Genomic DNA, 13,665 nt, shown 5'->3' with positions numbered 1-13,665 from the left:
GGAGGCAGCTGTGCTGGGATGCTGGACTTCAGAGTGGCTGTAATGCAAATGAAACCGAAGTCTCTTTTTTGTACCACTAAAGGACAAAACCCTTCGTGCAAAAGTGAAGTTGCGTCTTGGCTTCTTTTGTGGTCAAGATGTACAAAGAGCTAGGGAGGAGGAAACCAGAGGAGTGAAAAGGAGATGGAGACAAGGGAGGAAACTCTTCCCAAATATGCGAGTCCAGGTTGCTGAGGGGTAGGTTAGAGGTGGTAGATGTGGTTCAGTTCGCATCCAAAGGATGTTACACTAAAACCAGACAGTGATCAGGACTGTGAGGAAGATCTGGGTGTCTCACATGTCACATCAAGTTTTTAACCTAACATGTACCTGAACCAGACAGCCAGGCCAAGAGGAAGGTGTTGAGGAACAGCACTGAAAGCCAGGAGGAGGCAATGCAGGGGAGTGACGAGAAGATCGGCTGGTGGCGTAGGAGGATATAGCATCGCTCTGAAGTTCAGGAGAGGCAACGTGCGCACAGCAAATCAGGATTGGCCTTGGAATTCTCATTTTGCATGCTGTTTGTTTCTGCTGTGTTTGTTTTCTTGCATCCTGAGTGTCAGGAATGTTTGTTTGCTTTCTTCTTTTAACTAGTTTCTGAACTACTTAGGTTGGTTTGTCTGTTGTAGATGTCTGAAATGCTTGACAAAAGATGTGCTGGTCTGAACAGAAGGGAGCTGTGTCTTAGTTCCAAGAGACAGCCCTGAAGGAGCTGGAAAGTGTAACTGAGTGGCTCTTGTGTCCCGCAGGTTCTGGATCATGATGTTCCAACAGAAGAACCCGTCACCTTTCACTTCCTGGCCAAATTTTATCCTGAGAATGCCGAGGAGGAACTGGTCCAGGAAATCACCCAGCACTTGTTCTTCCTGCAGGTAGGAGCCTGTCCGTACACTGTTTTCATCCCAAGGGAGAAGGAGCTGGAGTGAACAGAGGTGCAAGAAGGTGCTCAGGTCAGAAAGTTGGTCAGTAGAATGTGGATCCTCATTGTTATGTTCCCATCTCTCCGAAGGGAGTTGTCTGCAAGAACAAGAACTTCTTAAAATAGATCAGAGGTGGTTTGTCTGGATGAAGCAGTCAGAGATGCCCAGACTGGCAGACCTGGTAAACTGGCTGTCAGGAGCGATTTAAGTGATTTGTAATGTTAGTGTGCGGTAGGCAGGGGAAAGAAATCCATCAGACGTGGGCTGAAATGACACACACAGCCTTGGAGTCCACCCCTGCAGGGTGTGGATATCCGTTGTGCTGAGGGGTGGCGATGGTGTTTGTACGCGATAGCATGGTTATGTGAAGCAGGGGGATTTCATCCTCAGGAACAGAATGCAGCCAACCTGTTCCACGTCCAGGCTGTGCAGCAAAGTTCAGCTCTTCATAAACCAGCCTTCAGATAACTGGAGCAGAAGGAAATCCCAGAAGTACTACTCAGAGACTGATGGCAGAAGCAGAATAGAAGGGGAGACTCTGATGGTCCTGTCTGCCTCAGCACCTCGTGCTTTGATGTTAAGCATTTGGAAACTGTGGTGAACACTTCTGGAGGCTTTTTTCCTTAACATATGCTACAAAACATTGTGTCCTGAGGAATCAGCTCCATGATGTTGTAGCAGTGCTGCGTAATGAGGAGCTGCCATCACAGGAGCCTGCTTTCAGACAAGATCAGTTTGCTGAAATCACTTCCTATAAAGGGTTGTGTCAACCACAGTTACAGGCAGCGGAGTAGCCCTGATTGGGCTCCTGCATAGTTGTTGGGATGTCTGAGCTGCTCTGCAGCTGCTGATTTAAAGATTCTAAAGTAAGTACATTATGTATGTGAAAAAGACACTCATTGGTGCATTTGTTATACCAAAGTAGAGGCAATCTGGGTGTGGTTGCTCTTGGAAATACCCCTATATCCTTCCGTGTGCCCTGCCCTTTCAAAGGGGTATCAAGGGGAGCTCACCAGCTTCTTTGTGCTCTGGACTCTTGCAGAGTTCATCTTTGTTCTTCAGAGCCAAAGAAAACTGTTAATTCCCAAGGTCTGTCTTATGCACTCGGATCTCCTTAGGGCTGTGTTAAATGTCCGATTTGACACGGGCTTTATTCTTGATGAGGAAAAACGCTGTTGGCATCTTTGAAAAGGAAGATCGGAGAGGAAAAGCAGTTAAAGCTGCATTTTATACATGCAGACTGTGGCTTTCTGCTAAGATTTATGGTGATGACAGGAGCTTGTAACACATGTGGCAAATGGGAACACACATAAGCTTGCAAACTCCCCTGTTTTTATCTTAATGCATGAGAATATCTGCTGTGATTATGCTGTAACCAACTCTTAGGACTCAAAGCATCTTATAAATTCAAATAGATGTTCCTGCATCTCTGTGACAATCCTTTTAAGTCTCCCAGGAAATAGTATGCTTTTTTTTTTTCTCTCCTTATTCAGGAAAATTAAGTGTGCAACCCCAAAAAATATCGAACATGACAGGTTTAATTTTTTAATGCACAGAAGCCAGGAAACGTAAAGCCCTGGCTTTTGGGAACTGCATGTTAGCCCTCCTGGGAGCGTGCGCAGGGCTTCGCCTGCTGCTAAAAGCGCTGCCAGGGAGGTGACCCGCAGCTCTCCTGGCTGCTGGTGGGACTGGAGGGAATTGGCCTCTGGCACAGGTGAGCACTGACTCATAATGAGGCCAGAATATCCCAGCGCAAAAGCTCTGTGTGCTCAGCGACTTGGCTGTTAACTTCTTTCTTAATTTAGTGTTGTGTATAGACGTCGTATCAATCCATAGCTTATGCCTTGAGAGTTTTATCTCTGTGTTTACACACAAGACTTCCCCTCTGGCCCTTGCCTTCAGCACTGGAATATGAGTTCTGTCATGTTCCACGTACACATTTAGCTCTTTTCACAAAACTGTCTGGGATTGCTTAGCCTGAAGAGGAGGACGGTGAGGGGAGATGTCATCACTCTCTGCAGCTCCTGGAAAGGAGGTTGCGGTGAGGTGGGTGCTGGGCTCTTCTCTCAAGTAACAAGTGATGGGATAAGGGAAAATAGCCTCAAGCTGCACCAGGGGAGGTTTAGATGGGATATTAGGAAAAATGCCTTTCCTGACAGAGTGGTGAAGCCCTGGCAGAGGCTGCCCAGGGCAGTCAGGGACTCTCCGTCCCTGAAGGGGTTCAAAAAACACATGGCCATGTCACCTGGGGACATGGTTTAGCAGGCACAGTGAGGTTGGGCTTACGGTTTGACTGGGTGAGCTTTTCCAGCCTTAATGATTCCGTGATTTTATGATTCTCTCTGAGGGCTGGGGCAACTTCACCAGTCCCAGGCACTCACTGCCGGGCTGGACACCCCACAGGCTCCCACGTTGCCAGCTGCTGGCCAGCCTCAAGTCCTCGGGTCCTGCTGTCACTACCTTGAGATGAGGGGTGTTGGGCTGATGGTTGGACTGGATAAGCTTAAAGGTCTTTTCCAATCTTGGTGATTCTATCATTCTCTGAAAAGGTGGCATGTGAAAGCTGAAGCCCTTCCCTTCTGAGCCACCAGAGGCTTCCTGGGCCTGAATTGTAATTAGCGATAGGAAAATTGTTAACTGTGTGTTGACAGCTGGAGTCAAAACAAACCACAGTCATGTGCCGTGACAGTCGTGCTTTGCACGGCTCTGCTAAACGTGTTGTGTGTCCTTTACCTCTGTGTGCAGGTGAAGAAGCAGATTTTGGATGAGAAAATCTACTGTCCTCCTGAAGCTTCTGTCCTGCTGGCCTCTTACGCCGTCCAGGCCAAGGTAGGCACAGGGGGAATCTCTGATGTTGGATTAACGTTGGGTTAACGTTGCTTGTGGGTAGTGTGGCACTTTGTAGTCTACCTGCTTCCCAGAGAAGGGGAAGGCAGGGAAAGTTGTTAAAGCTTGAGAAGCGAGGGGACTATGCTAGCAACATTGCCTTCTCTGCACTGCTGGTTCCTGGCTGCCTTCAGACGTTGGACAGATTTTTGCTTTCTCTTTCCAGGACTCGTTAGTGAGTGCTCAGCTTCTGAGCTGCAGCGTCTGCTTGCGTGTTGCTTTCTGCTGGAGAGGGTGAATTCCCTGAGCCCCTGCTTTTTTGGATCCCTTCCCTGCTCTTGCCATCGTAGCCAGAGGCAAACCAACCACAGGACTCGCAGCTCCTCTGCTTGCCCAGAATATTGTCACCATGATAACTGCTTTATTTTCTGTGCTACAGTTTGCAATGCAAACATTATCGCAGTGTTAAAGGGCTCTTCCTGGTATCTTCATTCATCCTGCATTTGATCTTGGGCATTTGGCCACACTAAACAGTGGAAAAACTCTATGGCTGTTAAGTTTCCCTCTCTCCTTGGCTTAATTCAGCTCTAGAGCCAGAGTCAGTGAGTTTTGCTGGGGGCTTAATGAGGACAACAGTGATTTCCAGCCTGGAGCAGGCAGCCTTGGAGAGCTTGCAGCAGCCCACAGGGGCTCCTAGGGTAGAGGGAAGGAGTAGAAGCAGGGATGTTCTTGCAGGAGGGGAAGTAGTTTATCGCTGTACATGCATAACATATACTGCTGTTCAATTAATGAGTCTTTTAGCTCATCTCCAGTTTATGTGCATAAACATAATGACTTTGGAAAAGAAGGGGAGTGACTGGAATCTGATAGCAGCCAGTTGGACACTCTGGATGCAATTTAGGGAGGTGGTTTGGCTCGCAGGACTGTGGGCGTGTGGCTGTGTCCTGGCTCTGGGCTGTCTAGGGGTCCCCGAGGAGCCACGGCTGTAGAGCAGGTTCAGAAGAGAGGGTGGCTCTCTGCTTGGAGACCACCTAAGCTCACAAGGCAGGACCAGGGCTTTCGTGCTGGTGCCTGAAGGGAGGGCTTGGTCCAGGCTGGCTGAAAACTGTCCAGTCTGTGTTGCACCATAGCTTTTTCCAGGATAATCTTCCTCCTAACCCTTTCTTCATGCTTGGTTTGTCTGAATTAAGCCCTGGGTGACGTGCAGCCTTGTTCTTTGATGATGAATATTTGAATTTACTAGAAAAAAGCTGTTTTCTCCTGGTAGTCGGAATATTGATGAAACATTGTGCTGTTTGAGAGACTCATCAGCCAGGGAGAGAGGAGTTGCTTTCAGAAATGTTCCTATTCATGTGAAACATTCATCACTCTTATTAGACTGCATGAGTAAACACTTACGTGGCTTTTTCTTGGCTGACCTGCTGAGCTGAGGATACATTGGGGATGACTTCTCCTGCCCCCAGAATGAATAAACCATTGGGTAGATATTGAGTGCTGTTAACCCTTGGCCATGACAGCATCTGCTTGTGAACAGCCTGTAATTTGCTACAGAGCTGTAGTGCCATTCCCTTTCTCATCTTGCAGCGTGGCCGCTGACCTTGTGCTCAGTAGCAACACCCCATGTGCTCCACACCTGGTCGTCTGGAGGAGGTCAGAGCAGTTCTAACCTCACACATCTTGGTTCTGCACAGGGATTGGGAGCAAGTGGAGGAGGGATGCCTCTTCCCACCTCTGCTAACGTGCTTTCATGTCTGCATCAGACATTGCTTTCCCTTCCTGCCCCTACAGGCAGGGCTTCCCCTTCTGCTTTTCTTTCAGCAGAGGCGAAAGCTGAAAGCACAGAGCTGGGCAGAAAGATGTTGCAGGTCATCTCCTTCAGTTAAATAGCATAATGATGTCCTTTCTGGACAAGAAAGCGGCTGCTGAGCACAGTAATTTCACTAATAAGGTGATGATTTGCATGATTAGGGGTGTAATCGCCTGCTATAGCGGTGCATTTGCAGCCATTCGATTGACAGCCAGGTTGCTTTGCGCCGTTGTTGCACACCTACCTGCAATAACAGAGTAAGCACCTGGGTCATAAAAATAAAACCTTATTTATTTCTATATCGTTATGTTCATTTAGGGAATTACTGTGTGTTTTCCCCTCTAGCCCCGCGTTCAAACCACCCACGCTGCGTTCAGATGCTGGAGGCGGCTCAGGTTTTAAATAGCTGGGAATCTACTGAAAATTACATCCTGACCCAAAATGCTCATGTCCAGGAGATGATCTGAGGGCTGGAGCACCTCTTGAACAAGGACAGGCTGAGAGAGCTGGGGTTGTTGAGCCTGTAGAAGAGAAGGCTGCGGGGAGACCTTAGAGCAGCTTCCAGTGCTGAAAGGGGCTCCAGGAAAGCTGGGGAGAGGCTCTTTATCAGGGAGGTCAGGGATAGGAGGATGGGGAATGGTTTTGAGCTGAAAGAGGGGAGACTGAGATGAGATCTTAGGAGAAATGTTTTGCTGTGAGGGTGGGGAGGCCCTGGCCCAGGTTGCCCAGAGCAGTGGTGGCTGCCCCATCCCTGGAGGTGTTCGAGGCCAGGTTGGATGGGGCTTGGAGCCCCTGATGCAGTGGGAGGTGTCCCTGCCCGTGGCAGGGGTGGAACTGGGTGGGCTTTGAGGTCCCTTCTGACCCAAACTATTCCATGATTCTGTGGTTCCCTTTCTCACCCTGCAAACACAGCCTCTCAGCACTTTAGGTCTTGTAGGACTTCCCAATGGCTCTTTTATTTCTGTTTTTTCCCCGAACAATCCTTGATGTTAACAGTTTGAGGCTGAACCCACCTGTGTTTATCCAAGGCGCTGTAAGCCAGGTGTGTGAATGAGGGAAAGGTGACTTCCATGCGTAACTGTGAATATTAATCATACAGCTCAATTAACGGGGGCTGGAATTCCATGACAGTTTTGAAGTAATGATTTAATTGAAAAGGTTTTTAGGAGTCTGTTTGCCGAATCATTTGAGCCAACATGTACTGCAATATTTCAGCCGTTTGTTGGTGTTTGACTTGTCAATAATTAATGTTCTCATCTAGACTCCTTCTCAGTACAAACATTCCTTTGGGACGTGGCAATATGTTTCACCGTACGAAAATCCCATAATCCACACTGAGTCTTGGATCTCCACGGTAGATCACAACCAAAAATAATCGTGTTAATCCTATTTGCTATTATTTTCATCACCTAAAAATGATTTATCTTCTTCCTCTCCAAGGTTATTGGAGTTGTTTCCTTTGCCAGTGCCCTGTTTTTATTGCTGTTCCCTTTGATGTGGGTTCAAGGGACGTGTGTACCTGCAATGCGCTGCTTTCTGAGACGCTCCAAGCATCTGTAGACCTTGGAAGACAGACACTTGCTGCTGCTCAGCACCCTCCTGAATGAAACTCGTGGCAGTTTTGTTTTATTAATTGATGTCTGAGTCAGTGTTGATTGTTGGACACATCTTTCGCATCTGTGTTGGCTCCAAATCAATATTTGCGTCTTTAATCCCCACTTGTCACCTATGAAACGTCGCTCGCCGGCCTGCGGAGAGGATGGGTGTGTGGGTTTTTGATGGTTAGCTCCGGGTCTAGTGTTCAGCAGGATGGTTCTGTTGTTAAAAGGAAAAGAAGTGAAACCTTTTAGAAAGCTTTCTTATCGAAAGCTTCATAGAATCCTGGAATGGTTTGGGTTGGAAGGGATTGTCCTATCCCAGCCTTCCCTGATAAAGAGCCTGTCCCCAGCTTTCCTGGAGCCCATTTCAGCACTGGAAGCTGCTCTAAGGTCTCCCCGCAGCCCTCTCTTCTCCAGGCTGAACAACCCCAGCTCTCTCAGCCTGTCCTCATACAGGAGGTGCTCCAACCTTCACATCATCTCCATGCCCTCCTCTGGACTCTCTCCAACAGATCCGTGTCCTTCCTGTGCTTGCTTCCTGTCCATCCTGACTTCTTACATGATCACCAAGTGTGTTGTGTTCTGGCTTTAAAAATTGTCCCCAATTTGTACTTTCTGAGCTGGGGCCTTTGGAAAAGCAGGGAGGGGAGGGCTGTCTCCTTTGTGAAAGGAGTGACTGAGCAAATGTTGCTGTGTCTTGTGTAACCGGTAATGTCACTGCAGAAGCCCTGTTCTCCCAGTGAATTGAAATCACAGCATTTTGTATACGTGCCTCGCATCCACCGTCCTCTTCTCTTGAACTCGCTAGGTTATTTGAGGGGCTGGTTTCCTGCCCTTTTAAGCCGTACAGGAGGTAAATTCATTTTCACGCACACGGTAGGGATGCTTGGCTTTTCCATCTGTTAATAGGGAGTTTTATTCCTTGGTCACTTTATATGCTGCTCAAAAAAGATGTAAATCTAAACAAATACTAATAACTACTGCATGCACTTAAATCTAAATTGGATTCCACGGCCCACTTGAGCAACAGACCCTCTGGTAGAAAAGCTGACACCTGCCTGAGAGGAGTCTGTCATCCTTTGAATATTTGTTCATTAGCGTGGTGAGCAGCGACGGAGAAACCATCTGCCTCACCCAAATGACTGGTGTTCATCAGTCTTTGGAGCAGGTCTTTGTCCTTTTCTTGACTCTCTGTCCCATTGGTGAGATGGCAAGGAACTCTCAGCTAGAGTGAGTCTTTCCCTGCACTGGAGGAAGTTTTTTTCTGGCCATGGTAATTAGAGTAGGATAGAATAGTTCAGTTGGAAAGGACCTACAGCAATCATCTAGTCCAGCTGCTGGTGGATGTCAACTGATGTTGGATGTCAGCTGATGATGGAAGGTTTTATTCTGCTTCCACCTCTGCAGCATGAGTAGAAGAAGGATTTAGTTTCCATTAGCAATCAAATGACAATGAAAATACAATTGTTCAATTTACCAAGTGCGGATGTTTAAGGGTAAAGAGTTTTACTTGCCCATTATGCTAACGTGGAGTGGGTGCAATATCTCTGCTTCTTTCCAGTACGGTGATTACGATCCCAATGTCCACAAGCGAGGCTTTTTGGCACAAGAGGAGCTGCTTCCAAAGCGGGTAAGGAGCTTAGCCGAGCGGAGGGGTAAGTTTCCAAGCCTGGTGGTGGTTTGTGGAATAGTCCTTTGCAGCGAGGGTCTCTGGGACTGCCTGCAGGGTGCACCCTGCTTTGCTTTTCTCAGGCTTCTTTACCAAGGCAAACAATCCAAGATGTATTGAGGGAGGAGAATTTAATCTCTTTCTGACATATTTTAATGGAAATAGAAGCAAATGTTTTCTTTCTTTCATGATTGAAAGAGGTGGGACATGGGGCTGGGGAGGGCTTGCTTGGGGCTGGGGTGTTTCTGGCTGAGGAGACTTCACAAGAGCAGCAGCATGACCCGATCGCTGTCTCCCTCTGTATCTCAGGTAATAAACTTGTATCAGATGACTCCGGAGATGTGGGAGGAAAGGATAACAGCCTGGTATGCAGAGCACCGAGGCAGAGCGCGGTGAGTATGTGCTGGGTGGTGGGTCAGGGACAGTCCCCTTGCCTTAAGAGTTCTTGGGGTTCTGGGGATGGAGGAGCTCTGCTGACAGCAGGATTGATCCAGCGCACCTCTGTAGTAGACTTGCGGAGGACAAATATTGCTCTGTGTGTGCCCTGCTGTGCCCTGGTCACTGATTCCTAGAGAATTTAGGACTGATGCTCAGTGAGGGTCCACCTGCAAAAGGGCAGGGGGCACCTGCTGAGGGAGCCAGCCTGACTTTGGGCCAGGGAAAGAATCCTAGAATCATGGAATGATTTGAGTTGGAAGAGATCTCGAAACCCATCCAGTTCCACCCCCTGCCATTGGCAGGGACACCTCCTGTGGGATCAGGTTGCTCCAAGCCCCATCCAACCTGGCCTTGAACACCTCCAGGGATGGGGCAGCCACCACTGCTCTGGGCAACCTGAGCCAGGCCCTCACCATCCTCACAGGGAACCATTTTTTCTTAAGATCTCATCTCAATCTCTCCTCTTTCAGCTCAAAACCCTTCCCTCTCATCCTATCCCTGCATTCCCTGTTAAAGAGCTTTCATGTACACATGGGGCTTCATACTGATAGCTATATTGCTGCCCCGGGGCAAATAAATATTCCTTGTGTGGGATAAGCCTGGAGTCTGATGGATCTGGAACAGAGCCCACACAGCCAGGGATTTCCTCTGTGTGCTTAGGGGGTGGGAGATGGACAAACAAGGCTGGAAGTGCTGCATCTCGCTAGGCAGGCGTCAGCAGGCATTCAGATGCTGGCAAGCTGCAGAGCGGGATTTGCTGTTGGACTATATTGATCCTTCCAGCAAAGACAGGCTTGACCTGTGCGATAAGAAACAGTCCAGGCTTTAAAGCGGTCTGTATGCTTAGGATCAGAAAGAGCAGCCAGCCCCCACTCTCTGATCCTACTTAGCATCATAACGCTGGCCTCTTCTTGTCTGACAGAGATGAAGCGGAAATGGAGTATTTGAAGATAGCTCAGGACTTGGAGATGTACGGAGTGAACTACTTTGCGATTAGGGTGAGTGTAGGCTGTGGGTCACGTTTTCTTGCCCGCGTAGCTCTTGTGTTAGTCTTTGTCTTTTGTGTGGCTGCGAGATTGGATGAGCGGAGCCTTGGAGAGCCAGCAGCCCTGGGAACTGGTCTCGGGGTCTTGGTCAGAGTCCCTGCTGCAGCGTGGGGTGGCAGAAGTGCTTTTAATACTCAGTGCTGGTGGGTCAGTGCTCAGGGCTGGCTGCTGGAGCTCCTGTCAGACCCTCTGAGTGGAGTAAAAGGGATTCCTGCTCTTTTCTTTCCTCCCATAGAATAAAAAGGGCACGGAGCTGCTCCTTGGAGTTGACGCCTTGGGTCTTCACATTTATGACCCAGACAACAGGTTGACCCCTAAAATCTCCTTTCCGTGGAATGAGATCAGGAATATCTCTTACAGCGATAAAGAGGTACGGATACGTCTCCCCTCTTCCCTGAGAGCAGTAAGAATGCAATTGTGATTTAAAATGATTTCTCTTAGTTTCTCTATATACTGTGCTTGCGATCACCAGCTTAGCTAAAGCCAGCTCTGCTTCTCCGATTGAAACCTTAATTCCAAGCCTTTCTGAAGTCTTCCAGGAGTGGGTGTGCAAGAGGTCATCTGGGAACTGTTCTGTTTGGTTTTAGAGGACATTCAAACCCTTTATGTGATTTTTTTCAAAGCTACAAAATTGCCGTTGATGTGCTTAGCCCAAATATCAAAGTTCAGAAGTTGAGATCTCTGCCTTGCTGTATATATTGCAGTGTACATTACTGTGTTATGAAATACAGCAAGATGTATTCCTGGTGAGAAGAGCTCTTGCCTCTTGCCATATCATTACGTCATCTTGAGTTTCAAGGCTGTCGGGCTTGGCATAACAGCTGGAATCCTTTTAGGAAGTTGAGTTATTTAAGCCAGCTATTGGATAGATATTAAACCCGGAGCATAAATATGAATCTTCTCAATCCCTGGCCACCAAACCGAGTTGAGAATAGCAGGAGCTGTGGAGGGGAAGCTGATTTGTTCCGTTTTCAGCCTGGGAGAGCTGTTCAGAGCAAACCAGCCACTGTCACGGTAAGGAAGAAAATGAACTTCTTAATTAAAAATTGTTTTCTAGTCTAAACGTGATATCGATCAGGGTAAAAGCTAAAGTTTTCTCATCAGCTGTGTTTATTGCATGTCTTATGAAGTTTTACAAGGCTGTGCTGGGATTCTCTTCCCTTGTTTTACTCCTTACAAGTAAGAGTTTCACAACTCTACAAAGCAGCGCAGCACTTGGTGACTTCTGAAGGCTTTCCTGCCGCTGACAGATGAATGCGCTGGGGGCTGTCAGATCAGGCCTTGCCACTAAAAGCTGGGGATTGAAGCCTCCGTAACCAGGCCTTGGCGCAAGACTTTGAGCGCTGTCTCTCGGGGGAAAGAACTGCCACCTTCCATCAGGTCAATCGTCTGTGTAATAAGATGACCACAAGTAGACCTGACGTGATAGTAAACAGACTAAATAGCTGGGTATGACAGCTACAGTGACACAGCAGAGGGGTTTAATCTGTCGTAACAAAGATTGACTGTGGAGCTGAAATTCCTCTCCTGGCGTATTTCTGCTGCTTTCAGTGAGTGGTGGAGGTTCTGCCGGAGCCTGAGTCCAGGGACACTCACGTCTGCCTGTGTGAGAGTCTTAAAAGATTGGCTTTTAAACTGACAAAACAAAACACTGCCAGGGCGAGTTCGGCCGAGCCCTTTTCAGGCAGTACAATGTATTGACAAATAGACCTGCTTTAATGGACACGTTCTGCCTGCTCTGGCTCTGTCTCTTCAGCTGTTTATTTTTGTAGCCTGTGGGGGAGTGATGGAGTATACGCAGGCCTTCTAAAAAATGCGATGTGGCAGAACACTCCATCTCTTTGAGTACCCTCTGGTTAGTTTGGAGGCTTCTGTCTATCCAGGGGCTGTATTCTTGAAGACTTTGTGTCTGGTGATGTATCCTCTTGAGAGGTCTGCTCTGGGACAGCTCTTTGGAAAGGGTAAAGCCAGGCTGTGGTTAGAGCTGATCGGTTGGTGTAAATAAAAGTGAGAGCGAGGGAATAATACTTGGAATTGCAGAGCAGTCTTGTGACGTGGCGGACTTCTTGAGAGCAAAATGTATAGAAAGTCCCTTGGGGAACCTGTGCAAGTGGAGGTGTCAACAGGAAGGAAAGCAGCTCCCGTGTCTGTGTTCCTGATGCAGCTCTCCTGCCCATCCGTTGGGTAGTTGAGCTGGTTCTTCCTCCTTTCAGCAGTGTCCTGGGTTTCTGCTGTGCCTTCCTCATTCCCTGCAGCTGCCAGGAGAGCAGCGTCTTGCCTCGGGAGGCTCTGAGCTGTCTCTGCCCTCTGCAGGGTGCTCTGCAGAGGATGCCAGCTGTCGGGCTTTGCAGTCTGTGGGTGGACAGCGCTCTCATTGCTTCTGTGGCACTTGCGGTTTTCTGACCAGAGGAGCACTTGTCTCCTTGGTTGCTTTTGCTACGAGTTCTCTTGCTTGGCAAAAAGCCGCGGGGGCAGCTCTCAGCCTTGTTTGTCTGCTGCTGCTGACCTCCTCTGAGCCAGAGCTTTCAGTAAGACTTTTATAGCTGCGTTTTTATTAAATGCACCGCACTCTGATAACTCTCTCCGTCTTTATTTTTTTCTCTTCAGTTTACGATTAAGCCATTGGACAAAAAGATTGATGTTTTTAAATTCAATTCATCAAAGCTGCGTGTGAATAAGCTGGTAAGTCTACAGACAGAGTAATTTTCATAGCCTGCAGCAGCAGTTTCTGCTAGCAGCACGAGACAATGTTCTTTTGGGACTTTTCCTTAGAACAGTCAGGGGGAGTGTGCTGGCCTCGCTGGACCGTAGCTGTGGTTTGGTAGCACCACATAGCCTCTAGCAGAGAACCATAAAATCATGGAATGGTTGGGGTTGGAAGGGACCTTAAAGCCCATCCAGTTCCACACCCTGCCATGGGCAGGGACACCTCCCACTGCATCAGGTTGCTCCAAGCCCCATCCAACCTGGCCTTGAACCCCTCCAGGGGTGGGGCAGCCACCACTGCTCTGGGCAACCTGTGCCAAGGCCTCCCCACCCTCACAGGAAAACACTTCTCCCTAAGATCTCATCTCAGTTTCCCTTCTTTCATCTCAAAACTGTTCCCCCTTGTCCTATGCCTGCACTGTAGCTGTAGCTCCCCTCACTCCAGAGAAGTAATTTGTGACTTGTAAAATGGGAGATGAGTATGTCTATCAGTCCTTTAGAAAAGAATCTGAGTTTAGAAATCCGCTTTTATTGCTGAAAAGAGCTTCCACTCTTCTGTGCACCCAATGGTTTGCCAACCCTTCTCTGGCATTGCCTCCTTCCTGGTCTTCCTCCT

The 13,665-nt window shown here is 48.3% G+C and overlaps 1 protein-coding gene across 8 annotated transcripts in view; it reads left to right on the top strand.

Moving 5' to 3' along the window:
• NF2 (NF2, moesin-ezrin-radixin like (MERLIN) tumor suppressor) overlaps positions 1-13,665 on the top strand; it is a 47,138-nt gene that overhangs the window by 7,891 nt on the left and 25,582 nt on the right. For all 8 annotated transcript variants that reach the window (XM_069870917.1, XM_069870912.1, XM_069870916.1 and 5 more), the window contains exons 3-9: positions 789-911; positions 3,705-3,788; positions 8,752-8,820; positions 9,169-9,251; positions 10,220-10,295; positions 10,579-10,713; positions 12,951-13,025. In XM_069870917.1, coding sequence (XP_069727018.1) covers positions 789-911; positions 3,705-3,788; positions 8,752-8,820; positions 9,169-9,251; positions 10,220-10,295; positions 10,579-10,713; positions 12,951-13,025 — 645 coding nt within the window. The remainder of the gene's footprint in view (positions 1-788; positions 912-3,704; positions 3,789-8,751; positions 8,821-9,168; positions 9,252-10,219; positions 10,296-10,578; positions 10,714-12,950; positions 13,026-13,665) is intronic.

Source organism: Phaenicophaeus curvirostris, chromosome 17, assembly GCF_032191515.1.
Source record: "Phaenicophaeus curvirostris isolate KB17595 chromosome 17, BPBGC_Pcur_1.0, whole genome shotgun sequence".
NCBI lineage: Eukaryota > Metazoa > Chordata > Aves > Cuculiformes > Cuculidae > Phaenicophaeus > Phaenicophaeus curvirostris.
Note: the sequence above shows the minus strand (reverse complement) of the source record. Positions and strands in the feature narration are given on the sequence as shown.